Source organism: Dendrobates tinctorius, unplaced genomic scaffold (genome assembly GCF_039654945.1).
Source record: "Dendrobates tinctorius isolate UK_male_01 unplaced genomic scaffold, ASM3965494v1 ptg000063l, whole genome shotgun sequence".
NCBI classification, from domain to species: Eukaryota; Metazoa; Chordata; class Amphibia; order Anura; family Dendrobatidae; genus Dendrobates; species Dendrobates tinctorius.
The window spans coordinates 15,005,469-15,032,493 of record NW_027361731.1 but is presented as its reverse complement, the minus strand read 5'-3'; the positions used below and the strand labels follow the sequence as shown (position 1 = coordinate 15,032,493).

Below are 27,025 nucleotides of genomic sequence, written 5' to 3'. Positions count from 1 at the left end.
TGTGTCAGAGATGTGTTTTGGGCCCTGCCAGTTTCCTACATATGTTTTGGTCATGTGGTTTCATCTGGAATTTCTGCACCCAAGTCATAGACCACATAAACACGGTGTTTAGGGTTGTGATTACCTACACATCTTCTGGTTTGTGTCTTGGGTTTTGTGGACAGGGTTGCTAAAGATGCGAACATAAGGTTGGCCCTTAAAAGAACGTTATAACAAGCGAGGAAAATTATAGCAGCACACTGGTTGGACAGGCCGCCACCTACATTTAGGGAATTTATGTAAAAAAATGAATCTACTGCTACATCTGGAAGAAGCAGTATATAAAAAGAGGAGAGCCCTGCAAAAATACTGTGAAATATGGGAGGACTGGAAAATTCACCAAGGCATTGACATTACGTCCTTACTTGAGGGTGCTGGGTAATATTACCGTATATACTCGAGTATAAGCTGAAGCACCTAATTTTGCCACGGAAAACTGGGTAAGCTTATTGACTTGAGTATAAGCTAGGTATGCATTGTCCCCTCATCCCTGTCCTGATATGCGTGGCTCCTCCCATAGCTGTCCTGGTATGCGTGGCTCCTCCCATAGCTCTACTGGTATGCGTGGCTCCTCCCATAGCTCTCCTGGTATGCGTGGCTCCTCCCATAGCTCTCCTGGTATGCGTGGCTTCCCCCCTCTCGTCCTGGTGTTCATGCTTTATAATACAAAAAAAATAACCATCCTACTCACTCTCCTCCAGTTCACCCTCGCAGCATCTCATTGACGAAAGCTTCCAGCAGCTCTTTCTGTGCTGAGCGATCACGTTGCACCGCTCATTAAGGTAATGAATATTCCATCCAAGCCTATGGGAGTGGAGAGGTGTACATATTCATTACCTTAATGATCGGGGCCACGTGATCGCTCAGCACAGGAAGAGCTGCTGGAAGCAGGCATCAACGAGATGCTGCAAGAGTGAGTAGGATGTCTTCTGGAAGGTGGCGGCTGCAGCTGTCACTGTGCGTGCTATAAGATAAATGAATATTAATTTCTTTTTAGCAGCGGCACAGGATTTAGCCACAGCCGCCGGCTCCTGCCTCTGTCACCCACTGGCTTTCTGGGACAATGACTCGTGTATAAGCCGAACACAAAAAAAAAATGAGCTGAAAAAACTCGGCTTATACACGAGTATATACGGTATTACTTGTGTCGAGCGAGATATGTCTGATTAAGGTCCTTGGAGTGATGCATATAAAATCTGTTTCCATAATGTCCTTCCTGTTTCAGGTGACAACTAAAGAACTTGGAGACTTGGGACTTATCTTTCATAATGTTTATTTGCACAGGAGTGTACAGATTGCCATATTTAGCGTAAATATGTTGATTAATATAATAAGATACTTGCTAATTAATATGTGGTCCGGAACAAGGAGGGGGGATAGGGGGTTTGGATGGGTGTTGTCATTTGTTGTATATTGAAAAATTCAATTAAAATGTATCTGATTTACAAAAAAAAGGATTTTACAAAGGGCACAAACAATACAGCATATGCAGGGCATAAAAGAAACAAGATTAAAGCCAGAAACTTACTATGGTGATCAGAGATGATTTGGCTTAGCGAAGGAGAGCACAGCGATTGGGAACGTCCAGTGAACGGGAGTGTGCATATACTGATATAGATCTCTCTGCATGAACCCAGATCATAATTTGCCTTGACCTTTTATCAGCACCTAAGTTAGGCTGGTTTCACATTTGCGTTTTTTAGCGCTGGAAAAAAACGCACACCTGCGCATGCGTTTTTTCCCCTATATTTAACATGGGTGCGCATACCTGCGCGCTGGTAAGCGCATGTATGCGATTTTCATGCGCTGCGTTTTTTTGGGGTGTGCGTTGGGATTTTCCAGACGCAGCATGTTGCATTTTTTGGCCCTGCAAAAAAGCGCATGCGCACATATGCGCACGTTTTGCGCTAAAAATGGCCATTATAGCCTATGGATGCGCATATGTGCGCACTGGCATGCTCATGTATGCGTTTTTTTGCATATGCGTTTTTTTTTTAAACCATGGAATTTAGGGGTTTGGGTTAGAGTTAGGGTTAGTTAAGGGGGTTTAGGGTTAGGGTTATGGTCAGGGTCAGGGTTAGGGTTGGGGTTTGGGTCAGGGTTAGGGTTAAGTATGGTTTTGTTAAGGATTAGGGTCATGGTTAGGGTCAGGATTAGGGTTAAGTATGGTTTTGTTAAGGGTTAGGGTCAGGGTTAGGGTTAGGGTTAGGGTCAGGGTTAGGGTTAGGGTTAGGGTCAGGGTTAGGGTCAGGATTAGGGTCAGGATTAGGGTTAAGTATGGTTTTGTTAAGGATTAGGGTCATGGTTAGGGTCAGGATTAGGGTTAAGTATGGTTTTGTTAAGGGTTAGGGTCAGGGTTAGGGTTAGGGTTAGGGTCAGGGTTAGGGTCAGGATTAGGGTTAAGTATGGTTTTGTTAAGGATTAGGGTCAGGGTTAGGGTCAGGATTAGGGTTAAGTATGGTTTTGTTAAGGGTTAGGGTCAGGGTTAGGGTTAGGGTCAGGGTTAGGGTCAGGATTAGGGTTAAGTATGGTTTGGTTAAGGGTTAGGGTCAGGGTTAGGGTTAGGGTTAAGTATTGTTTTGTTAAGGGTTAGGGTCAGGGTTAGGGTTAGGGTCAGGGTTAGGGTTAGGGTTAGGGTCAGGGTTAGGGTTAGGGTCAGGGTTAGGGTTAGTTAGGGTTTAGGGTTTGGGTTAGGGTTAAGTATGATTTGGTTAAGAGTTAGGGTCAGGGTTAGGGTTAGGGTCAGGGTTAGGGTTAGGGTTAGGGTCAGGGTTAGGGTTAGTAAAGTCATGGTTTGGGTGGTGTGAGGGGCCACCTAAAAATGTTGAAAAAAACGCAAACGCGGTAAAAACGTGCTAAAAACGCATACAAACGCATAAAAACGCTGCGTTTTTTTCATGCATGCTCATAAAAATGCTTGAAAAAAACGCAGCAGTTGTATGCTTATGTATGCGTTTTTTCAATGCGTTTTTTTGCGGGAAAAACGCGCTGCAAAAAAAAGCAAGTGTGAAACTAGCCTTACACCCAGACACCCCTCCTTGATGACCTCATGTGGGCGGGTTGTGGGATGTTCTCAGCCCTTCAGGATTTTATAAAATTCCCAACATTAACAATAGCTTCACTCCTGAAGACCGCAGAAGTTCAAGATTGCCACTATGTTTTTTATCGCAATTTTACCTTTCCATATAGGCAGTAAACACGACAGGGCTGGTGTCAGCGATCTGACCACTACTGATTTGGGGCTTATAGGCAGGTATTGCTTTATGGATTTTAATGTTTTCTGTAGCAGTGTCTTATAGTCAAAAAACTATGGTTAACTGTAAAGTAATTTCCCTTTCTTATTTAATTATACAACTGTCCGTTATATCTTTTTGTACAGTTTGCCAATAGCATATATTGTTTCTCCCAATCTAAGTTATTTTTGACGGTCAATAAAAGGAAGTTGAGGAAGTCGGAGAGCAGCCGCAGCCCTGGCTTCCCGTTGATATTCAGTACATCCAAAAGGTGGGGACAGTACAGCTGGCACTGATTGAGAGCAGGACTTGTGTGATGTAACAACCTCACGTGAGCCTCGGGAATGCGAGTCCCGACACCGTTGGAACGGCGCCGGTACGGAAGCGGAGATGAGTGTTTTTATTTTAACGAGGAATCACAAGGGGTTGTTGTCGGTTAAATCATTTCCAACATTCTGAGCATAAAAAAGCTTATCTCCTGTGTGAGTTCTCTGATGAGTATCAAGATTTGATTTAGCTACAAAAGATTTACCACATTCTAAACATACAAATGGTTTCACTCCTGTGTGAGTTCTTTGGTGTCTATCAAGATGTGCTTTCCGGTTAAAACATTTCCCACATTCTGAACACGAAAAAGGCTTCTCTCCTGTGTGGGTTCGCTGATGCTCGATAAGCCATGATTTCACTGTAAAACATTTTCCACATTCTGAACATGAAAAAGGCTTCTCCCCTGTGTGAGTTCTCTGATGTTTGATAAGATGTGATGTATCTGTAAAACATTTCCCACATTCTGAACATGAAAATGGCTTCTCACCTGTGTGAGTTCTCTGGTGAATAATCAGATTGTATTTCTTGCTAAAACATTTCCCACATTCTGAACATGAAAATGGCTTCTCCCCTGTGTGAGTTCTCTGGTGAATAATCAGATTGTATTTCTTGTTAAAACATTTCCCACACTTGGAACAATAATAGTTATTCTCTACTGTGTGAAGTTTTTGATGTTTAAGAAAAGATTTTTCAAAAGGAAAACTATTTCCATATTCTAAACCTGAAAATGAACTTTTTGCTTTAGGAGCAGTTCGTTTTTTAATGCTTATTTTGTGACTTTGAGTTTCCTTAGTAGTCTGTAATGAATCAGAAGACAGGACCTGTTTGAAAGGATCAGATGAGAGATCATCGCTGTGAAGGGAACATGGTATATATGGAGTAATGGCAGTCACTTTCATTGTATCCAGTGGAATCTCAACATCATCTGATTTAAATATTGAAGATGTCAGCTGTCCCTCTGATCTCCTAGTACAGTCATCTGCCAAGAACAAAATCAATTATTAATTTTGAATAAAATATCCTTAACTTATATTTTTGAACATTTCTACTAAAACTGTGTCACGTGAGTGGTTTGTGGAACAACTGTGCCCCGGCCTGCTGAAAGCATGGAGGGGCGTGACTAAGCAATCACCTGACTATTCACTAGAGCCTCTGATGGTGAGGTTAGATTTGGCTCCCGCTGAACCTCAGGTACCACTGCAGGGCAGATCAATGGTCGCGCAGCAGCTGGACCTGAAGAACAGACTGGATGAAGCAGTTGGCAGAGCTTGTATCAGAGTGCAACAGACAGAGTTGATGTCAGAGACAGAGTTTAAGTCAGAGTGCAGCAATTGCGATTTGCTTCAGAGTGCAGCAAGCGGGATTTGCTTCAGAGTGCAGCAAGCGGGATTTGCTTCGGAGTGCAGCAAGCGGGATTTGCACTTGTACGCGACCATACACAACCTAGAATGAAACAGGAATGTTGCTCAAGCACCTTCACAGTGGAGAGGAAGCAATATATACATAATTCCTCAAAACTATTGGCTGGGTAGGAAATAGCAAGTGCACGTGCTGGCACTTTAAGATGGCGAGAGCGCATACGCGCGTGCCCTTAGAACATGGCCAGAGGTCCAGCTGGTAGCACTGCAGGAAGCATGTGGAGTTTAAGGGGGAGAGGGACCACCTGCAACATGGGTGAGTGAACTGACACGCTGGGAAGCTGGCGTGGTGCTAACAAACTGTCTGTAAAAACAGCAAGTTATGTAAAAATATTGATTTACCAAGACAATGGCAGTTCATAGGCTAATAGAAAACCTCATAAGATGCACGAGTAGATCGTGGAGCTCAACTGTTTGTTCACTGTGCTTCCCAAATATTGAATAAAAAGCCACCAAAATGTACTGTAGGCAAAAATAATACAAAAAAACTCTAGTCATCTGAAAAAAGTCCCCAGTCAGGTACATCATCTGTCAGTGGAAAAACAGCTTTCCACATTATTAGGGGCTCAAAGTTTTTTGAAAAGCAACCAATCCAGCAGTATTAGCTCTGCTGGAAGGTGCCAGACACAAGCTTGTTCCCTCTGGTTCAGTCCTCTTTAGTGATGGGCGAGCACTAAAATACTCGGGTGCTCGTTGCTCAGGTCGAGCAATTTGGAATGCTCGGGTGCTTGATCCGAGCATCGAGCCCAATGTAAGTCTATGGGAAACTCGAGCATTTTTGCGGCAGCCCACCCCACTGGTCTTTAGAGGGACTAGAAATTGCAGGGAACAGTGCTCAAATGACATGGGAACATCATGGGGAAGACCCCTGGAAGCATGTCTGACTCCCAGGTCATTGCTGTGAACAATGTTGTCAGAGTCTTACGCCACTTTTACAGGCGCACAATAAAAACATACAAAAACGAAACCAAAATGGATTTTCCTGGGAAATATGTTAAACAACATCCTTCCCAGGGTAATGACTTGTATAGAAGGCAAAATAAAAAAACAAAAACAACAAATGCTCCTCCACACCTTGGGCTATGTTCACACGTAGCGTTTTTGATGCGTTTTTGAACTTTAGCATTGCTTTCAACCAAAATTAACTGGGAAATATTTTAACATTTTAAAACCTTAGCTGGCCATGTGGTGTGTGACACATCATCAGACACATCCCGTTTCATTTATGAAGGAGAGATTCTGAAATTCAAAGAGCCAATTTTTAATAGGGCAATCGGGCAGCCTTTACTATTCTTAGAGATCCATCAGCCTGCTATGCTTTGTTGTTCACATGATTAAACAGTGTGTCTCCTAATACTGTTATTGCCTATGCAGTGAGTGGCAGGGCTTCCATAAACTAGGATGCACCCAAATACCCCTTTGACGAGACAAACAGGAGGGCCTCATAAAATTTTCTCCCATTATTAGGAAGTGTCTCTCCCATATTGTCTGCCTATGCAGTGAAAGCAAAGGCTGCCTAAAATTGGGACGCACCCCAATATCCCTTGGAAGAGACGCGGAGGAGGGCCTCATAAAACAATGTTCTGTAGTGTGGCTAAGGGTCGCATGGTTGATGAGAGGTATGCGTCACAGAGATGGCTTGTCATTGATGTATCCCGGAGTGTTTCTCTTGTGCATGAAAGCACTAAGAGGTTCGTTTGTTGCACCTTTGTCCGGGCTGCGGGTAGCTATGAGAGATGGGTGGGTCTGGCTGCCCGCATACCTTACATCTGTGTGTGGTTACAACCTATATAATGGAGGCTGTTGTTTTGCACATGGTCTGTATATTGGGAGGGAGAAGGCCTCCTTTGTGCGAGGCTCCAGAACAAGCCTGAACTACTGGACAGTATACAAGCCTATGTGCCCACAGGCCTAGAGGAGCAGAGCCCTGCTATGGACATTTATACTTTGTTTTACTTGAGCTAAAGGCTATTTATATTTTGTTTGTGCTTTTGGGGTTTATGAAGAAATAAACCCACATGAACTTTTAAAGGAATGTGTCCTGTTTTCTTCGTATCGCACCTGAGCAAGTACAACCCCTACAATTGGTGGAGAATGTGGACAGGCTTCCTAGCAGGGACATGAGACTGCTACAGGAAGGATTGCATGCCCTGGGTCAAGTCAGTTGTAAGCATTGCCAGACAAAATGGAGGACCTGCTGAAACACCTGGTCCAATCGCAGCAGCAAGGAACCAACAGGCTGTTGTTACAACAGACCCAACAGTGCCAGCAGGAGCAACGGCTGCAGATGCAGCTTCTGGCTACCGCCATCCAGGGCAGGATGAGTGCCCCAACCCCAGGTCCAGCTGATGACGCCCTCATCTGGAAGGTGGTAAGACAGGCTTTGCAGAAAATTACTCCCAGGGATGATGTTGAGGCAGAAGAACCTACAGTGGAGAAATGAAGTGTGGAGGCGGAAGAACCTGCAGTGGAGAATTGCAATATTGAAGCTGAAGAACCTGCAGTGGAGAACTGCATTGTTGAGGCTGAAGAATCTACAATGGAGAATGTTGAAGCTTTCCTGACTGTGTTTGAAAGGGTCGCCGAGGGAGAAACTCCTGCCAGAGCAGCGGGAGAAGGAACTGGCGCCATACTTGATGGGGGAACCCCAGAAAGCATGCTATGATTTAGCTTTTCAGGATGCTAAAGAGTATGGCAAGCTAAAAACAGAGATTCTTTCACGCTTGGGTCTAACAATGACTCTCAGGGCACAGCAGGTTCAACGTTGGGCATATGACCAGGACAAACCACCGTACTCCCAAATGGTTTTTTTATGTCGCTCCTGGTTCAGAAGTGGCTGCAGCCAGAGTCCTCTACGACTACGCAGATGGTAGAACCGGTGGTGATGGACTGGTTTGTGCACTTCCTGCTGAGGCCAGTACAGACTTAGGTTGCCCAGGGTGATCCCCGGAATGCCGATGAAGTGGTCGGACTGGTCAAGAGATTCCAGGGGATGGAAGGTTCCGTAGGAAAGCAGCCCACTCAATACTGGACATCTCAACAGGGGGTGGAGGCCCAAAAGGGGGTGAAGCACCCATACCTTTTTCCTATGCAGTAAATGCAAGGCCTGGCCAAAATTTAGACGCACCCCTATACCCCTTTGAAGAGACGTACAGGAGGGCCTCCCGAAAACAATGTTCCCATTATTAGGAAGTGGGTCTCCCATATTGTTTGCCTATGCAGCAAATGCAAGGCCTGGCAACAATATGGAGGTACTCCAATGCCTCCTTGGAAGAGACCTGGAGGAGGGCCTCATAAAAAATGTTCCCATTAGAAAGGAGCGGGTCTCCTATACTTGTAATGCCCATGCAGTAAGTGTATGGGCTGACAAACATTTACCCCTGGGGGGGTATACATGAACATACCGTATAACCATTTTTTTTTTTTGCACTGGCATCATAAACACCCTGGTGATCTGGTGGTGGAGGATGAGGATGAGGAGAAGGTGGAGGACAACTTAAAGTAGCCAAAAATCAAGAAGCGTATACCCACGTGTGGGTGTGAAGAGGTGCAAGGGAATAGACCTTCCAAAAAAAGACACTGGATTTTAGTTTGTTACGCTGCTATCATTCGGTGGTGTTGAGAAGTCTGGCTCAATCCAGCCCTTGTTCATTTTTACAAGAGTCAGCCTGTCAGCATTTTCAGTTGACAGGCGGATACGCTTTTCAGTTATAATTCCACCAGTGGCACTAAAAACCCGCTCTGACTAAATGCTAGTGGCAGGACAGGCCTGGACCTCCAAGGAATAGAGAGCCAGTTCATGCCATGTGTCCAGCTTGGATACCCAATAATTATAAGGCACAAAGGACGTTGGTACGGTCAGCAAGATACTCCCTCAGCATCTTCCAAAACTTTTCACTCCTTGTGAGAGTACCCTGCACCTCAGGGACTGTGAGATGGGACGGTCTGAGAAAACTCTCCCATAACTTTGCCAGTGTTCCCCTGCCTCTGTTGTGTCTCTTTCGCCTGTACTCCTTGGGTGTCCAGCAAACTGTGACCTCTGCCGCCAAGATTTTCAGATGGAAATTTTTTTCTAACAATTCTACCCCATTTTAGTAGACCTTTCCGCCTCGGGAATAAGAGATCCAAAGTTCTCCTTGTAGCGTGGGTCTAGAAGTGTCATCAACCAGTAATGACTGTCACCCAAAATTTTGAGAATGCGAGGGTCATGGGAAAGGCAGCGTAACATACACTCAGCCATACGCGCCAGACTGTTAACACGTGGGATATGCTCAAAGTGAACTTTTTATTTAATTTGACGGTGATGAAGCGACAGCTGACGTTTCGGCCTAACAAAGGCCTTTATCACATAGTCGCCCTTTTATAGTAGAGTTTCGGTAGTCACCGGGTAGCAATGATCACTGCTAGGCAATATGTGGGTATGACAAGGATTCACTGCAGAGGCACGGCGGTGCCTGCTCCCACCACTGCACCACCAATCATTCCTTGTCATACCCACAGGAGCTCTGATCCTGTGTAAGCAGTACCTCTGATCATATCGGATAATCCACTTCTCTTTGAAATATTGCCTAGCAGTGATCATTACTACCCGGTGACTACCGAAACTCTACTATAAAAGGGCGACTATGTGATAAAGGCCTTTGCTAGGCCGAAATGTCAGCTGTCGCTTCATCACCGTCAAATTAAATAAAAAGTTCACTTTGAGCATATCCCACGTGTGCAGTGATTTCATATTGGACTCATGTTTATGGGGCCACTGTCTCCTTTTCACTAGCACCGAAGACTCATCTTTCCAGTCGAGTGCTAACCATCCCTAGTATCTACCAGACTGTTAACAGGCAAGATTTCTGTGTCCTCACCAAGAGGACGACTGACCATGCTCTCCCCCTTCTTTCTGTCCTCAGGCCATCCACGCTAAATAGACGGTGTGACATTTGTGCATGTCGTACCGTCTTTAGCACATGAAACTAGCTCCTGTTCTTCCTCCTCCTACTCCTCTTCCTCAGTGTCACCCAATCCTTGTTGGGATGAGATGAGGCTGGGCTGTGTGTAATCACCGTGTATGTTTCCTTGCTCCATCTCATTGTGCTCCACTTGCAATGCATCCTCACTGATTGTGAACACAGAGAAGAGGGATGGTAACGTCAGGTCTGAACTAAACACCAATGGTCTTGTTGATGCTGGTAGTCAACAAAGGCCCCCTTCTGCTCACAAATCCTTTCAAACATCTCCAGTGTAGAGATCTAACACATGGGAACATCACACAACAATAATTGAGCTGGAAGCTGCAAACGCTGCTGAAGCACGGCAAGGGCGGCGTAAGCTGGAGCTGACTTTCTAAAATGGGCACACAAGCGGCGTACTTTGACAAGCAGATCTGGCAGCTCTGGGTAGGTTTTTAGAAACCGCTGAACCACGAGGTTAAGCACATGGGCCAGGCATGGTACATGTGTGAGCTCGCCTCGCCTCAGAGCTGCCACCAGGTTCCGGCCATTGTCACAGAAGACCATGCCTGGCTGTAGGTTCAAAGGTGTCGGACACAGATCTGCCTGCTCTTTCAGAGATGTCCACAACTATTCAGCATTGTGTGGTTTGTCACCAAAGCATATTAGCTTCAGCACAGCCTGTTGCTGCTTGGCTGAGGCAGTGCTGCAGTACTTCCAGCTTGTGACTGAAGTGGTCATTTTGGAGATGGAGCCTGAAGAGGAGGAGGATGAGGTGCAGGAGCTGTAGACTGTGGTGGCAGGTGACCTAGGGCCTGCAATCCTTTGCGTCGGGAGGATATGTTCCATCCCAAGGTCCACCTGGGTCCCGGCTTCCACTATGTTAACCCAGTGTACCGTCAGCGAGATGTATTGTCCTTGCCCACAAGCACTTGTCCACGTGTCCCTGGTTATGTGGACTTTCCCAGTAATTACATTGTTGAAGGCATGGCTAATGTTGTGGGACACGTGCTTGTGTAATGCGGGGATGTCATACCTGGAGAAATAGTGGCGGCTGGGGACCGAGTACCGTGGGACGGCCAACGTCTTCAGGTTGCGGAAAGCTTCCGTCTCCACAAGCCTAAAAGGGCAACGTTTCAAGCGGAAGCAGTCACAAAATGTGGGAATCTAGTAGTGTGGCCTGTGGTGCGTTGGCTGCGTATTTGCACTTGTGTTCCAAGGACTGGGGTATGGACAACTGAACTCTGTGCTGGGACAAGGACGAGGACGTACTTGCTGATGGTGCTAGTTGAGTGTGTGCAATGACAGGTGCAGGGCAGGAGGCATCCTCACATGCACCATGGACAGGCAATTGGCTTGCACGCCCAACAGCAGAAGAAGCAGTGCTGTCACCCGCAGACACTGTTCCTGGACCCTGTGGAACGGCCCACAAATTCGGGTGCTTTGCTGCTATGTGCTTGATCATGCTTGTGGTGGTCAGGCTGATAGTTTTGTACCCCTGCGGATGCTGGCCTCGCAGGTGGTGCAAATGGCCTTTTTGGGGTTATCGGCAGTCTTTAAATAAACATCCAAACTAGAGAAGACATAACAGTTGGACTGGCAACTTCCGTCGTATTGGTGTTACGGGGAACGGTTGCCCGTCTTCTGTCTGCGGCCACCACACTGCTTCTTCCTGCCTGTTGGAATACTACGTCTCCCTACCCCTGTGTGCTGCTGTCCTCGCTCTGCATGTTCTCCTCCCAGCTTGGGTCAGTTACTATATTATCCACCACCTCGTCTTCCACTTCCGCACCCTGGTCCTCCTCCTGACTGTAACAATTATATGGGTACTACGGAATCTGATTGCGTAGGATAATATGACACTGAGACCAAAGTTGATCCAAATAAGTATATATTTAACAAGTGTAACAAAACTGACAGGGCTCTTCCTGCAATAGCAACAAAAACAGCACAATATGAAATGATGCAAGTAAAGCAAAACAAACAGAGCACTTCCTGCAATTCTAACGAAAACACAGCTCAATATAGGAATGTCCAGAGTAACTGAAGAGCAGAGCGCGACCGCTAATATAACCAGTCCAACAGTAATATAACCCAGGTGTATACAAGGCACAAAACATAGGAATCCAGCAGAAAGTATGTGAGTAAGTACACCGCATTTAATGAGGCAATCCAGCGATATTAAGAATGAGCACGGACACAGCACTAAAATGTAGAAGTCCAGCAATCATATAGGTGAGAATGCACTTGGCACTTAAACATGGAAGTCCAGCTTTATACAGGAGTGGCATTAACAAGAGAAGGTCACTATGTGTATCTTTTGGGCTGTAAGTCCGCACAAGTCCCGCACAGCAGCACACACAAACACAGACCTAGAGGAGACGATGATGTCAGGATTCCTTACAGGCCACAGCAGTTCCAGGGGCGAATAGGTCCAACTAGAAGTTCAGACAGTAGTTAAGCACAGACAGCATCAAGGAGATGCCCAGAGGAATGTAGGCAGCAGAACGAGGAGAGGCAGAGCACTAAGTAATGAGCAGCAGAAGCGGGGAGTCCACCAGCAAACAGGCAAGAGCTCAGAAGATAACAGCAAGAAAATATTCAGGCAAGGTTTTCTAATAAAGAACACAGTGTGGGTGTTCGAAACGCGTCATAGACACATTCAAGTGAACTCTGTCTTACTTTTTACTCAATAAATGGATCTTTTAGCAGCTGGGATTTTCTTTCTTCATTTTGGATTAACTACATGCTGGACTACGTGATCCCTTGCTCCCACACACCACAGGCTGTTTTCAAGTGAGCTGGTAAGATTTTTTCTTTCCTTAGGAAGTTCCATGGCAGAGCGAGATACAAGACTTCATCTTCGATCAGGTCAAGTAGGCACAAAGGAAAGTCCTGAATCCTTACACTGACTTTCTGGCAATTGTGTCTCATCATCGTCCACCTCTGGGGACACTTTCCCACTATTGCCTCTATGTGACCATGGCTGCTCAAGTGGACTGGGCAAGAGTCCCGAATCTATAAATGGAAAATTGAACAGCTCTTCGGAGTGTTCAAGTGTGGGATCAGTTTTCCGGGCACTCGGCGTGGTGGGAGGAAGGAGGATCAGGGTTATGAATATGTGGTCCAAACTCACGGCTACTGAGACTTAACCGTGTGGAAACCAGGGTGGTGGTGGCAAAGTGACTGGAAGCATTATCCGCTATCCAATCAACAACCTTTTGACACTGCTCTGGGTTCAATAGTGGTGTGCTGCGGTCTCCTAGTAATTTGGACAGGAAGGGTGGGCGAGAAGATGTACAGTCATGGCCAAAAGTATTGACACCCCTGCAATTCTGTCAGATAATATTCAGTTTCTTCCTGAAAATGATTACAAACACAAATTCTTTGGTATTATTATCTTCATTTAATTTGTCTTAAATGAAAAAACTCAAAAGAGAATGAAGCAAAAAGCAAAACATTGATCATTTCACACAAAACTCCAAAAATGGGCCGGACAAAAGTATTGGCACCCTCAGCCTAATACTTGGTTGCACAACCTTTAGCCAAAATATCTGCGACCAACCGCTTCCGGTAACCATCAATGAGTTTCTTACAATGCTCTACTGGAATTTTAGACCATTCTTCTTTGGCAAACTACTCCAGGTCCCTGATATTTGAAGGGTGCCTTCTTCAAACTGACATTTTTAGATCTCTCCAAAGGTGTTCTATGGGATTCAGGTCTGGACTCTTTGCCGGCCACCTTAGAAGTCTCCAGTGCTTTCTCTCAAACCATTTTCTAGTGCTTTTTGAAGTGTGTTTTGGGTTATTGTCCTGCTGGAAGACCCATGACCTCTGAGGTAGACCCAGCTTTCTCACACAGGGCCCTAAATTATGCTGCAAAATTTGTTGGTAGTAGTCTTCTGACTTCATAATGCCATGCACACGGTCAAGCAGTCCAGTGCCAGAGGCAGCAAAGCAACCCCAAAACATCAGGGAACCTCCGCCATGTTTGACTGTAGGGACCATGTACTTTTCTTTGAATGCCTCTTTTTTCTCCTGTAAACTCTATGTTGATGCTTTTGCCCTAAAAGCTCTACTTTTGTCTCATCTGACCAAAGAACATTCTTCCTAAATGTTTTAGGCTTTTTCAGGTAAGTTTTGGCAAACTCCAGCCTGGCTTTTTTATGTCTCGGGTAAGAAGTGGAGTCTTCCTGGGTCTCCTACCATACAGTCCCTTTTCATTAAGATGCCGACGGATAGTACGGGTTGACACCGTTGTACCCTCGGACTGCAGGGCAGCTTGAACTTGTTTGGATGTTAGTGGAGGTTCTTTATCCAACATCCGCACAATCTTGCGTTGAAATCTCTTGTCAATTTTTCTTTTCCGGCCACATCTAGGGAGGTTAGCCACAGTGCCATGGGCTTTAAACTTCTTGATGACACTGCGCACGGTAGACACAGGAACATTCAGGTCTTTGGAGATGGACTTGTAGCCTTGAGATTGCTCATGCTTCCTCACAATTTGGTCTCTCAAGTCCTCAGACAGTTCTTTGGTCTTCTTTCTTTTCTCCATGCTCAATGTGGTACACACAAGGACACAAGACAGAGGTTGAGTCAACTTTAATCCATGTCAACTGGCTGCAAGTGTGATTTAGTTATTGCCAACACCTGTTAGGTGCCACAGGTAAGTTACAGGTGCTGTTAATTACACAAATTAGAGAAGCATCACATGATTTTTTGAACAGTGTCAATACTTTTGTCCACCCTCTTTGTTATGTTTGGTGTGGAATTATATCCAATTTGGCTTTAGGACAATTCTTTTTGTGTTTTTTCATTTAAGACAAATTAAATGAAGATAATAATACCAAAGAATTTGTGTTTGCAATCATTTTCAGGAAGAAACTGAGTATTATCTGACAGAATTGCAGGGGTGTCAATACTTTTGGCCATGACTGTAGGTGTTATTTGTGGTACAACTTCAGCTTGCCCCCGGCCACAGCCTCTGCATGCACATCACCATCACGTCCAGTTCCCAGTCACTTGCCACGCGTCTTGCATATTTTAAATGGAGGACAATAAATTCTATGTTCACTACAAATGGCTGAATTTGAAGCGAACTTATATGTGATCCGTGTGATGAACAAGCCAGTTTGAAATCGCTGGCCTGTAAAAAAAAACATTCCTGGCCCCTGAGACTATGTCTACAAATATCTGTAATAGCAGCAGACAGAACTGGAATGGACCCTCTTGCTATATGAACTGTAGTCTGCCACATACACTGCCTGCCTAGCTCTGATAGATATGCAGCTTTATTAGTTCTCAGAAGGACTGTTAGTTGAGATAGATATGCGTATTATATATGGTATACCCTCACTAAGTAAGAACCAAGCAAATCTCTCCCTAGCTCAGCAGCAACGAGCATGGCGGCATCAGGTCTGATATAGACCTCATGACGCTGTGCATCCAGCCAATCACTGTAATGCCACAACCAATATGGCTGCGGCATTAATGTGTGTGGCAGACAATCCCTGTATGTTCATTGCATTGCATTCATTGTTCAATTGCATTGCATTGTGTTGCATTTTGTTGCGGTCTGGAAGATGGGAGCATAGTCAGTGGAGGAATATGGGCCACAAGTAAGTGTGATGCACCCCACACACAGCAGCACTCAGGGACTGAGACACGTTTTGGCTGTAGGGTGACAGATTGTACAGAAGCAGCAGCTCACCCACAACTACCTCACTCGGTCACCTAACACAAGCAAGGTACATGTGTGAGCTTGCTAAGTTGTAGGGTCTGCGGCAACAGCCACAGATCTGTCTGGTCTGTTACTACTGGAGTAGGAAGTGGAGGAAACCCTGATAGGAATAGGGCCAGCAATCCTCCATGTCGGTAGCACATGTGCCATGCCAGGGTGGGACTCGGGCTCAGCCTCCAAAATATTCACTCAGTGTGCGGTCAGGAAAATGTAGCCTCCCTGAGCACAAGCGATTGTCCACGTGTTGTTTGTTAAGTGAACAATCACAGTAACCACGTTGGTACGGGCACGGGTGATAATAGTGGACATATGCTGGTATAAGATGGGCACCGAGACAAATAGTTGATGCTGGGGACCGAGTAGAGAAGGACCAAATGTGTACACCTGTAGTAGGCCATTTTTTAAAATGTATTTCTAACTATGGAAATTTCACGCATGACAAGATGTACAGTATATACAGTATGACAATAGCCAGTTTTGGAACAACGAAATTTGTAGACCTATAGCAGGCTAATTTTACTTTTTTATTTCAAACAAGCAAAATTTCACCCAAAGCCGGTTACACAGTATGTATGACAAAGTAAATTTTTAGCGCAAACATATTTAGAGAATTGTACCAGTCCAGGTGTTTTTTCTTTTTTCTTTAAAACACCGTAATATTACACAAAGCACGTTAAACTGTATGGATGACTAATTGAATCCAGAAATTTTTTCTTAAGTAAATATTTTGCAAGTTTAGTTTATGTACTTCTACACTCAAAGGCTTTGCAGAAAGTTCAAAGCAAGGGAATATAAGGAAGGTCATCCCTGAAAGGCAAAAACTGGTGGGCCTCATTCAAATATTTTTAAGATGTATTTGATGTACTCCTACACTCATAGCCTTTGCAGAACTTGCAAAGCCAAGAAATTTTTTTTTTATGAGGGTAATGCAAAAATTCACTTCAGGTGTGAGCTTCTTCTTCTCATTCCTCAGAAGGTTTGAGGGACTACCTCCACCCTGATTCCCAGGTGCCTGAGGTGTAAGCGACCTGGTTACAGGCAGAGCTGGAGCCCCGACATATAGAAATGGGTGACAGAACTCTGTCACCTGCACCATAGCCTGCTCCCGCATAGGAGGTGGAGAACCCCAAGGGCAGTACGATCTCTCGGGAGTGGTCTAGAGCGTAATCGAGTTGCTTCTCCTAAGTCCATTCATTCCTCAAGAAGGGTTCATCCTGCTCCCTTCCTTCTGGGATCACACCCACCGCATACCAGCGATGTTGCCCCTCCATTTTGAGGAATGTGACAACTGGTTACAGCAATCAGCAATTACAGCCTTCAAGGCAAGTGTTCCATCTCTACAGCCCACTGGTTGAATGAGATGTGATGAAGGAACCTAAACTCTTCTATATATTTCCATCTATTCTGCCAGTTGTATGCAGCGACCTCACCCGAGATGCTAACTGTTGGTACGTTGTGACTAGTGGGCCCGACAGCATTCCTCTAGCCCTGGCCCTGTCTTGCCTCCTTGTCTCTTCTGACTACTCTAGGTTCCGCAGTCAGCTCACCACTTTCTTGATTCTGACTATGCCAACTGCAGTCCACAAGACCCCAGCAGTAAAGACTGCAGCCTGCGTTATTCCTTTGTGGTTCCAGGAAAGCATTCGGCTTCTACACTCCCTGCTGTTGTGCAAGCTTTCTCTGGCTCCAATATTCTCTGGTCACTCCCTTGGAAGCCTCACGTGATTCCACCATTTTTGTTGCCCACTAAAAAAGTTACACTGTATGGATCACTAATTGAATCCAGAAAACATTTCAAACACTTTTTTGGAGTGATATACAGTGGGGAAAAAAAGTATTTAGTCAGTCAGCAATAGTGCAAGTTCCACCACTTAAAAAGATGAGAGGCGTCTGTAATTTACATCATAGGTAGACCTCAACTATGGGAGACAAACTGAGAAAAAAAAATCCAGAAAATCACATTGTCTGTTTTTTTTTCATTTTATTTGCATATTATGGTGGAAAATAAGTATTTGGTCAGAAACAAAATTTCATCTCAATACTTTGTGATATATCCTTTGTTGGCAATGACAGAGGTCAAACGTTTTCTGTAAGTCTTCACAAGGTTGCCACACACTGTTGTTGGTATGTTGGCCCATTCCTCCATGCAGATCTCCTCTAGAGCAGTGATGTTTTTTGCTTTTTGCTTGGCAACACGGACTTTCAGCTCCCTCCAAAGGTTTTGTATAGGGTTGAGATCTGGAGACTGGCTAGGCCACTCCAGGACCTTGAAATGCTTCTTACGAAGCCACTCCTTCATTGCCCTGGCGGTGTGCTTTGGATCATTGTCATGTTGAAAGACCCAGCCACGTTTCATCTTCAATGTCCTTGCTGATGGAAGGAGGTTTGCACTCAAAATCTCACGATACATGGCCCCATTCATTCTTTCATGTACCCGGATCAGTCGTCCTGGCCCCTTTGCAGAGAAACAGCCCCAAAGCATGATGTTTCCATCACCATGCTTTACAGTAGGTATGGTGTTTGATGGATGCAACTCAGTATTCTTTTTCCTCCAAACACGACAAGTTGTGTTTCTACCAAACAGTTCCAGTTTGGTTTCATCAGACCATAGGACATTCTCCCAAAACTCCTCTGGATCATCCAAATGCTCTCTAGCAAACTTCAGATGGGCCCGGACATGTACAGGCTTAAGCAGTGGGACACGTCTGGCACTGCAGGATCTGAGTCCATGGTGGCGTAGTGTGTTACTTATGGTAGGCCTTGTTACATTGGTCCCAGCTCTCTGCAGTTCATTCACTAGGTCCCCCCGCGTGGTTCTGGGATTTTTGCTCACCATTCTTGTGATCATTCTGACCCCACGGTGTGGGATTTTGCGTGGAGCACCAGATCGAGGGAGATTATCAGTGGTCTTGTATGTCTTCCATTTTCTAATTATTGCTCCCACAGTTGATTTCTTCACTCCAAGCTGGTTGGCTATTGCAGATTCAGTCTTCCCAGCCTGGTGCAGGGCTACAATTTTGTTTCTGGTGTCCTTTGACAGCTCTTTGGTCTTCACCATAGTGGAGTTTGGAGTCAGACTGTTTGAGGGTGTGCACAGGTGTCTTTTTATACTGATAACAAGTTTAAACAGGTGCCATTACTACAGGTAATGAGTGGAGGAAAGAGGAGACTCTTAAAGAAGAAGTTACAGGTCTGTGAGAGACAGAAATCTTGATTGCTTGTTTCTGACCAAATACTTATTTTCCACCATAATATGCAAATAAAATGAAAAAAAAACAGACAATGTGATTTTCTGGATTTTTTTTTCTCAGTTTGTCTCCCATAGTTGAGGTCTACCTATGATGTAAATTACAGACACCTCTCATCTTTTTAAGTGGTGGAACTTGCACTATTGCTGACTGACTAAATACTTTTTTTCCCCACTGTATATCACATAAATGTAACCCATACTCTATGGGTAAGTAATTTAATCCAGCAAAAGGTTGTTTTTTTTGAGTGTTATATGGCACAGAAATGTACCCAAGAGCATGGAATTCTCTATGGATGAGTAAGTGAAAAATTTTTTTTCTGTATTCACTTTTTTGTAGTTTTATATAACAAAATGTACCAGAAGTCACATAATATACTATAAATCATTATATATATATTATATATATATATATTTTGTGTGAGAAAAAAAAAAACTGCCGCAGTACACAGCTATATATTGAGCAACTGACTGCAAAGCCCTAATCACTGTCTACAGACTGTATTAAGCCACTCTCCCTGCTCCTGCAACTCTCTCTTCCTCCCTAGGCTAAATGCAGATTGTATCTGATACAAACTTCAAAGCACAAGATTAGCCCTTAGAAGGGCTGTTAGTATGATGGTTCAGCTTCAGCACCAGTATCTACACTACAGGACTCTGATTCGTTGTACTGTGCACACACGTCTGGACAAGCACTCTCTCCCTCCAATAACAACTGTCACTGAGCTGTGAAATGGCGTTTGTGTGCCGAGCTTGATGCCACCTACCTTTTTAAATAAACCGTGATTATGTCACAAAGACAGGAATGAGAGTAATGCCACTATCAAGATAGCTACAGCATTAAAGTGACGCGCGGCAATCCATGAATGCTTTTTAGCTGTGTAACAGGCGCCACACACGCGGGGTGGGGATTAGAGTTTGAAATCGAGTAACGGCAAATCTTTGCCGAGTAACGGTCATCGAGATAATCAAGTGATATCTGAGTATCACAGAGCACATTTGCTAATTCCTAATTGGGATTCTAAGATACCTATAGCTTCATTGACCTCTGCTTTCTCTTAGAAACCCATCATATTTTTCTTCAAGTGATTTTCTAACTTGTCAGCAAGTTCTATGTACACTTATTTGGAGTTTACAGAACTGGGCAGGTAACAGTTAGAATCTTCTAATCCCTTGAGATAGGTGGATCCTCCAGGTTGTAAGATTAACAGGAAAGGGTTTCACAAAATCATTTGAACATTTTTTGATGGAGGAGAATGTTATACTCTAGAGGCAAAATGGTCATCACACGATTGTAATATGGTCGGACTACACAAGTGATAAAGAAGCCATAGCCGGTGACTGGGAAGAATCTGAGATTTCTCTGCATTTATTGGTCTCTACTCACCTTGGTAATCATATGTAGGAATCTCCTCTTTACACCACTCATCACCTCTCACATATGTCTCTGTAGTATTAATATGGGTCAGATCTTCACCCTGAAACAAATATTGTAAAAGTCACAGACAGATGGAGAAGTCCCATCTATGATCAGCTCTAATCCTGCCATCTCCACCATTCTCATTACACAAGTATAAAACATATAACTCTGGTGGATAAAACAAGACTGAGCACAAGATCATCACAGCCGTCTTCACATCATAGGGGAGATCTCATGACACCTTCTATAACGGTAATGTAAAATATCATGTATCACTACTTCCGAACCATTCCAGACTCTTCTATTCACACTCACACATGCTGCAGATTCGACCCCCCCCTCTTTTCCCCCTGCCTGCTTTTTCACACAGCTTGTAACACTAAACTCTTTCCTCACTCGCTCCTTCCTGTTCCCCTTCCCCCCAAAGGATGTTAATTAGACAAGAAGGTTCTTTGCTTCTCATATTATATATATATATATATAGGAGATAGAAAAGTGGTCATAATTCTAGCCCCGTCAATGATAGAAATATGAAAATTGCATATTGGGACATGCTCCGATAGCACTTCGCTACAGTGGTTTTTCCTAAATTCCAGCATCGACAGAACCAGAGAAATGGATATCTCCTGAACTGAGGGGAACAGACAGCCCATGTTTGGAGTCATTACAAAGCAAATTTCAATATAAGATGAATGATGGTTCTGCCGATAGTCTGCTAGGTTCTCAAGCCAAGTTATGATTATAAGTTTTTTAGCCAGATTGTCCCTCTGAAAGCAGGGGGAGGACTGTCACAAGCCAGCCCCTTTAGTGATGTCACAAGCCCAGAAGTATAAGGTACTTTCCCTCCATGTGCAGCCACTTCTAGCTTGGCATGCCGTGGCAATAAGATCTCAAATGCATGGTGATGTTTGGCTCCTCTCCCCAGCCTGGTTCTGCCTAAGATGACCTAAGCATAATGTGAGTGTTCATTTTCTGTTTTCATCCTCCTGTTTATTTGTAATGGTATTGTACATATTTTAATTGTCTCCCATTGTAAAATCTTTTTATATCTCTGTAAACACTGCCTACTTTTTGGAGGAAATATAAAATGTATTAGTTGCGTCTCCTTGCTCTGTGACGAATTCACGTGCCTATAAGCTAATTACGCTACTAATTTGGGTTGGCTTTGTACGCCTTTATTAATTTTAAATATTAATAGAAAAAATCGGAAGCTGGTGGCAGCAAAATGTGTTTTGGCTAGGTGGGCTAGCTGGCAGTGACGGAAGGTGTTTTATGAGCTGATTGTGTGGTTGCCACCAAAGTATTTATAATTCCCTCGCTGCAGCGTGCCTAATAGCCAATGCACAAGTAGCCCGACCCTCGACTAATCATCCTAGGTGCAGTTCTCTGACTGACCTGAGGGTAAGGGGGGCGCCGGCGAGCTGCAAGTTCCAAAGTGGACCTGGAAAGTGGGATATACATAATTCCTGGCAGTTCGTGACTTATTGTGGCAGCAGTGGGATATCTACAATAAACCCCTGCGATAAATTGTTAGGGCAAAACTAGCTTGCTGTTTTCATCACATTGTTGGCAGCGGTGGGATAACTAGGATAAGCCCCCCTGCACATGTGATAGCCGTGTGCGGCCAAAGGTCATACAAAACCCCCTTTCGTGACACCTTCTCTCCATCTACCTGATGATCCTGAGGAACATTGAGATATTCCTGTTTACAGTCGTCTGGAAGAAAAGGACGGGGACATCTCTCTGGTGTTGTCCACTTACTGGATAGATCTGGGGGAAACACATACCGGGACTGAATTCATTCTTTACATACAGATAATTATAGGCCGTGTGTATTTAGTCCTGTCCATTACCTGGTGATGTGAAGGGTTGGGGAACCTCCATCATGATGTCCCTGTACAGATCTTTGTGTCCTTCTAAATACTCCAACTCCTCCATGGAGAAATAGACGCAGACATCCTGACATCTTATAGAAACCTGGCACATACAATGATATCGTCATCCCCCCGATCCCTTCACAGCGTTACTGTATAATGTCCCAGTATTCCCAGCAGTGTCACCTCTCCAGTCAGCAGCTCAATCATCTTGTAGGTGAGTTCAAGAATCTTCCGGTCATTGAAGTTCTCATGTACCAGGTGAGGTGGAGGCCATGTTATTGGGCTCAGGGGTCTTCCCCATCCATCACTAGAGGTCTTCTTTACTACTGTGTAATCCTGGTTACAGGGAAACACATTAATAAATCTCACTACAGACATTTCCAGAGTCCTCACCTCTCCAGTTCTGTCCATCTGTTATTCCCATAGATAAGAATGATGTAATGTGACGTCATCAGAATCTCTCACCTCTCCAGTAAGCCGGAAGAGGATCTCTAAGGTGAGGTGTAATATTCTCTCTGCCATCTGGCCCTGGTTCATATCCATCCTTAATGATTAATTCAGAAAAATTCTCCTAATATACAAGATGTCCACTGAGATTATCTGATATTGTAGGAAAATGAAAAAAAAAGAAAATGAGTCAATGTAACATCATAAAGAGTGAAAACAAGGGGAAGCAGAACATTTAGATGTTGTATTCTCTAGTCTTGTATGGACTGGAACACAAGTTGAATTGCAGACTAAGACATCTCCTCCATGCTCCCAATCACTGGCCAAGTTGGCCACTGCTTCGGCAACTTATTGGCTGTAGGAATCGTAAGTTTGTTGGGACTCACCAGGACGACTCCCTCCACCGCCGAATTGAACTATACCGGCGTCATAGATGCCGGTACAGTTCAAAGCAATGATGGAGGAGAGAGCATCAGCTGACACTCCCCCTCCCATCATTCCACACTCTTCCTCTGACATTGCGGGTGCGCAATGACATCACCGCACACTCACTGTGTGCCAGGCAGAGCAGGCTGAGACAGGAGCCGGGAGCAGCGTGGGCACGAGAAGGTGAGGAATGTTTTTTTAATGTAACAGTACTGGACTGTGGGGCCACTCTCTGGGGGGTGAGGGAGAGATGTGGGCTGTGCTATATACCATGGTGCTGTGCTGTATACCATGTGGTGCTGTGCTGTATACCATGTGATGCTGTGCTGTATACCATGTGGGGCTGTGCTGTATACCATGATGCTGTGCTGTATACCATGTGAGACTGTGCTGTATACCATGGTGTTGTATACCATGTGGGGCTATGCTGTGCACCATGGTGCTGTACTATATACCATGTGGGGCTGTGCTGTATCCCATGTGGGGCTGTGCTGTATCCCATGGTGCTGTGCTGTATACCATGTGATGCTGTGCTGTATACCAGGTGGGGCTGTGCTGTATACCATGATGCTGCTCTGTATACCATGTGGGGCTGTGCTGTGTACCATGGTGCTGTGCTGTATACCATACGGGGCTGTGCTGTATACCATGTGAAGAAATCTGTACTATACTGCATTATACTATGAGAAGTGAACTGTACTACATGGATGACTGGCCTATGTAGGCGTCATGAAAATCAGTGCCAATATGACCCATGATGCCTACGTAGGCGTCATGGTATAAATCACCCTCCTGCAGGTCGGGTGACCGGGGTCAATGAAAGGTCACCTGACCGGCGCACACACATGACCCTTTATACTTCACCACAGGGGGGTGGCTTAGCCCACACGTGGCTACGATTGCTCTGACTGTTGAAACAGAAAATCAGAGCGATTGTAATATTTCACCGATGAAATTTGGTGAAATATTACAATCCAGACATGGCCGATGCTGCAATAGCATCTGCCATGGCCGGAGACACCGATCAGACCCCCCCACTGACTGACGGCACTGATTGGCCGCCACTGTTATCATCTGCTCCCCTTCCCATTCTCTCCGCTCCCCCAGCCTTCCGATCCCCCCTCCTCACCATCCCCGGTACCTCCTATATCCCTCTGGCTGTCCCGGTGTGCTGCCGTCCCGAATCATGGGCGCCGCCATCGTGGAAAATGGCGGGCGCATGTGCAGTGCGCCCGCCTGAATATGCCGGCTGGCAGATTCATTCATTTATTTTGATCACTGCTATAAACTCTCACAGTGATCAAAATAAAAAATAAGTACATAAACCCCCCTTTATCACCCCCTTAGGTAGGGACAAATAATAAAATAAAGAAAATATTTGTATTTTCCCACTAGGGTTAGAATTAGGGTTAGGGTTGGAGTTAGGGTTAGAAATAGGGTCAGGGTTAGAAATAGGGTTAGGGTTAGAATTAGAGTTGGAATTAGGGTTAGGGTTGGAATTAGGGTTAAGATTAGGGTTAAGGGTGGGTTGGGGCTGGGATTAAGGCTAGGCTTGTGGTTAGGGTTAGAGTTGGGATTAGGGTTAGGGGTGTGTTGGGGTTAGGATTGTGGTTAGGGTTATGATTAGGGTTGGGATTAAGGTTAGTGATGTGTTGGGGTTAGGGTCGGAGTTAGAATTGAGGGGTTTCCACTGTTTAGGCACATCAGGGGGTCTCCAAACGCGACATGGTGCCATTATTGATTCCAGCCAATTTTGCGTTCAAAAAGTCAAACAGTGCTCCCTACATTCTGAGCCCCGACGTGTACCCAAACAGTAGTTTACCCCCACATATGGGGTATCAGCGTACTCAGGAAAAATTGCACAACAACTTTGAGGGTCTAATATCTCCTGTTACCCTTGGGAAAATAAAAAATTGAGGGCTAAAATAATTATTTTTGTGGAAAAAATGATTTTTTATTTTCATGGCTCTGCGTTATAAACTTCTGTGAAGCACTTGAGGGTTCAAAGTGCTAACCACACATCTAGATAAGTTCCTTGGGGGGTGCAGTTTCCAAAATGGGGTCACTTGTGGGGGGTTTCTACTGTTTAGGCACATCAGGGGCTCTGCAAACGTAACATGACGCCCGCAAACCATTCCATTAAGTCGGCATTTCAAAACGTCACTACTACTATTACTACTAATAAATCTTTATTTATATAGCGCCAACATATTCCGCAGTACTTTACAGTTTAACAGTTTCAAAACACAAGTCATAAGTAACAACGTTAACAATACAATAATTAAAGCAAAATAAGACGAAATAAGACAACCCTGCTCATGAGAGCTTACAATCTACAATGAGGTGGGGGAGATACAAGGTACAGGTGTGTATTTACAATGATGTATTTACATTGATGGTCCAGCCATCTTGAGGGAGTGAGGGATAGATTGAGATAGTGAATGGGCTACACACGCACACTTACACATAAAATGACTGATTAGTGAACGTGATAGGCCGCTCTGAACAAATGCGTTTTGAGGGAGCGTCTAAAGCTGTGTAAATTGCAGATGGTCCTAATTTCTTGAGGTAGAGCATTCCAGAGGATTGGCGCAGCATGGGAGAAATCTTGGAGTCGGGAGTGGGAGGTGCGGATTAGTGCGGACGATAGACAGAAATGAGGGAGGAGATGTGGGGGGTGCCGCACTGTGGAGAGCTTTGTGGGTGAGAACAAGTACTTTGAATTGGATCCTATAATGAATGGGCAGCCAGTGTAATGATTGGTGAAGAGCGTCCGAGTACCGATTAGCCAGATGAATAAACCTGGCCGCTGCATTAAGTATGGACTGGAGAGGGGAAAGTCGAGTAACGGGGAGGTCAATTAATAGAGCATTGCAGTTGTCCAGGCGGGTGTGGATCAATGCGACAGTGAGGGTTTTTGTTGTTTCCATTGTGAGAAAAGAGCGGATTCTAGAGATGTTCTTTAGGTGTAAGCAGCAAGAGCGGGCAAGAGATTGTATATGTGATGTCAAGGAGAGATTGGTGTCAAACATAACACCCAGACAGCGCGCCTGCTGCCGGGGTGTTATTATGGTGCCACCCACGGAGAGGGAAATGTCAGATTTAGGGAGGTTAGTAGACGGCGGGAGCAGAAGAAGTTCAGTTTTTGAGAGGTTAAGTTTCAGATAGAGAGTGGACATGATGTTGGAGACTGCGGACAGACAGTCACTGGCATTCTGTAGTACCGCAGGGGTAAGGTCGGGGGATGACGTGTATAGTTGTGTGTCATCAGCATAAAGATGGTACTGAAAGACAAATCTGCTGATGGTCTGTCCAATTGGGGCCGTGTAGAGAGAGAAGGGGCCAAGGACTGAGCCCTGAGGTACCCAGACAGCGAGAGGAAGAGGAGATGACGTGGAGCCAGAGAATAAAACACTGAAGGAGCGGTCAGAAAGATAGGAAGAGAACACAGGAGAGAGCAGTGTCATTAATGCCTAGTGACTGGAGCCCAGAGAGTAGGAGATGGTGGTCAACAGTGTCGAAAGCTGCAGAAAGGTCGAGAAGAAAGAGCAGAGAGTGGTCACAGTTACGTTTTGCTGTCAGAAGGTTGTTGGTCACTTTGATGAGTGCAGTTTCTGTTGAATGTAGTGGGCAGAAGCCGTACTGTGAAGGGTCTAGAAGGGAGTGAGTGTAGAGGTAACGAGTAGACTAGGCGCGCCAAAAGTTTAGAGATGAAGGGGAGATTGGAGACTGGTCTGTAGTTGTTTTTGCAGGATGGGTCGAGAGCGGGTTTCTTTAGTAATGGAGTAACTATAGAGTGTTTGAAGGAGGATGGGAAAATGCCCGAGGAGAGGGAGAGATTAAAGATAGTAGTTAGGTGAGTTGTGACGACTGGAGGAGATGTGAGGGAATGGAGTCAGTAGTGCATG

At 44.9% G+C, this 27,025-nt stretch overlaps 1 protein-coding gene across 1 annotated transcript in view; it reads right to left on the bottom strand.

Annotated features, from left to right (window-relative positions):
- Nucleotides 1-1,295: 1,295 nt before the first annotated feature.
- LOC141094312 (oocyte zinc finger protein XlCOF7.1-like) overlaps nt 1,296-27,025 on the bottom strand; it is a 39,483-nt gene continuing 13,753 nt past the window's right edge. The window contains exons 2-7 of the mRNA XM_073580148.1: nt 22,710-22,844; nt 22,428-22,580; nt 22,221-22,344; nt 22,040-22,137; nt 20,335-20,425; nt 1,296-4,578 (exon numbers count right to left, since the gene is read on the bottom strand). Coding sequence (XP_073436249.1) covers nt 3,689-4,578; nt 20,335-20,425; nt 22,040-22,137; nt 22,221-22,344; nt 22,428-22,580; nt 22,710-22,787 — 1,434 coding nt within the window. The 5' untranslated portion in view covers nt 22,788-22,844 and the 3' untranslated portion in view covers nt 1,296-3,688. The remainder of the gene's footprint in view (nt 4,579-20,334; nt 20,426-22,039; nt 22,138-22,220; nt 22,345-22,427; nt 22,581-22,709; nt 22,845-27,025) is intronic.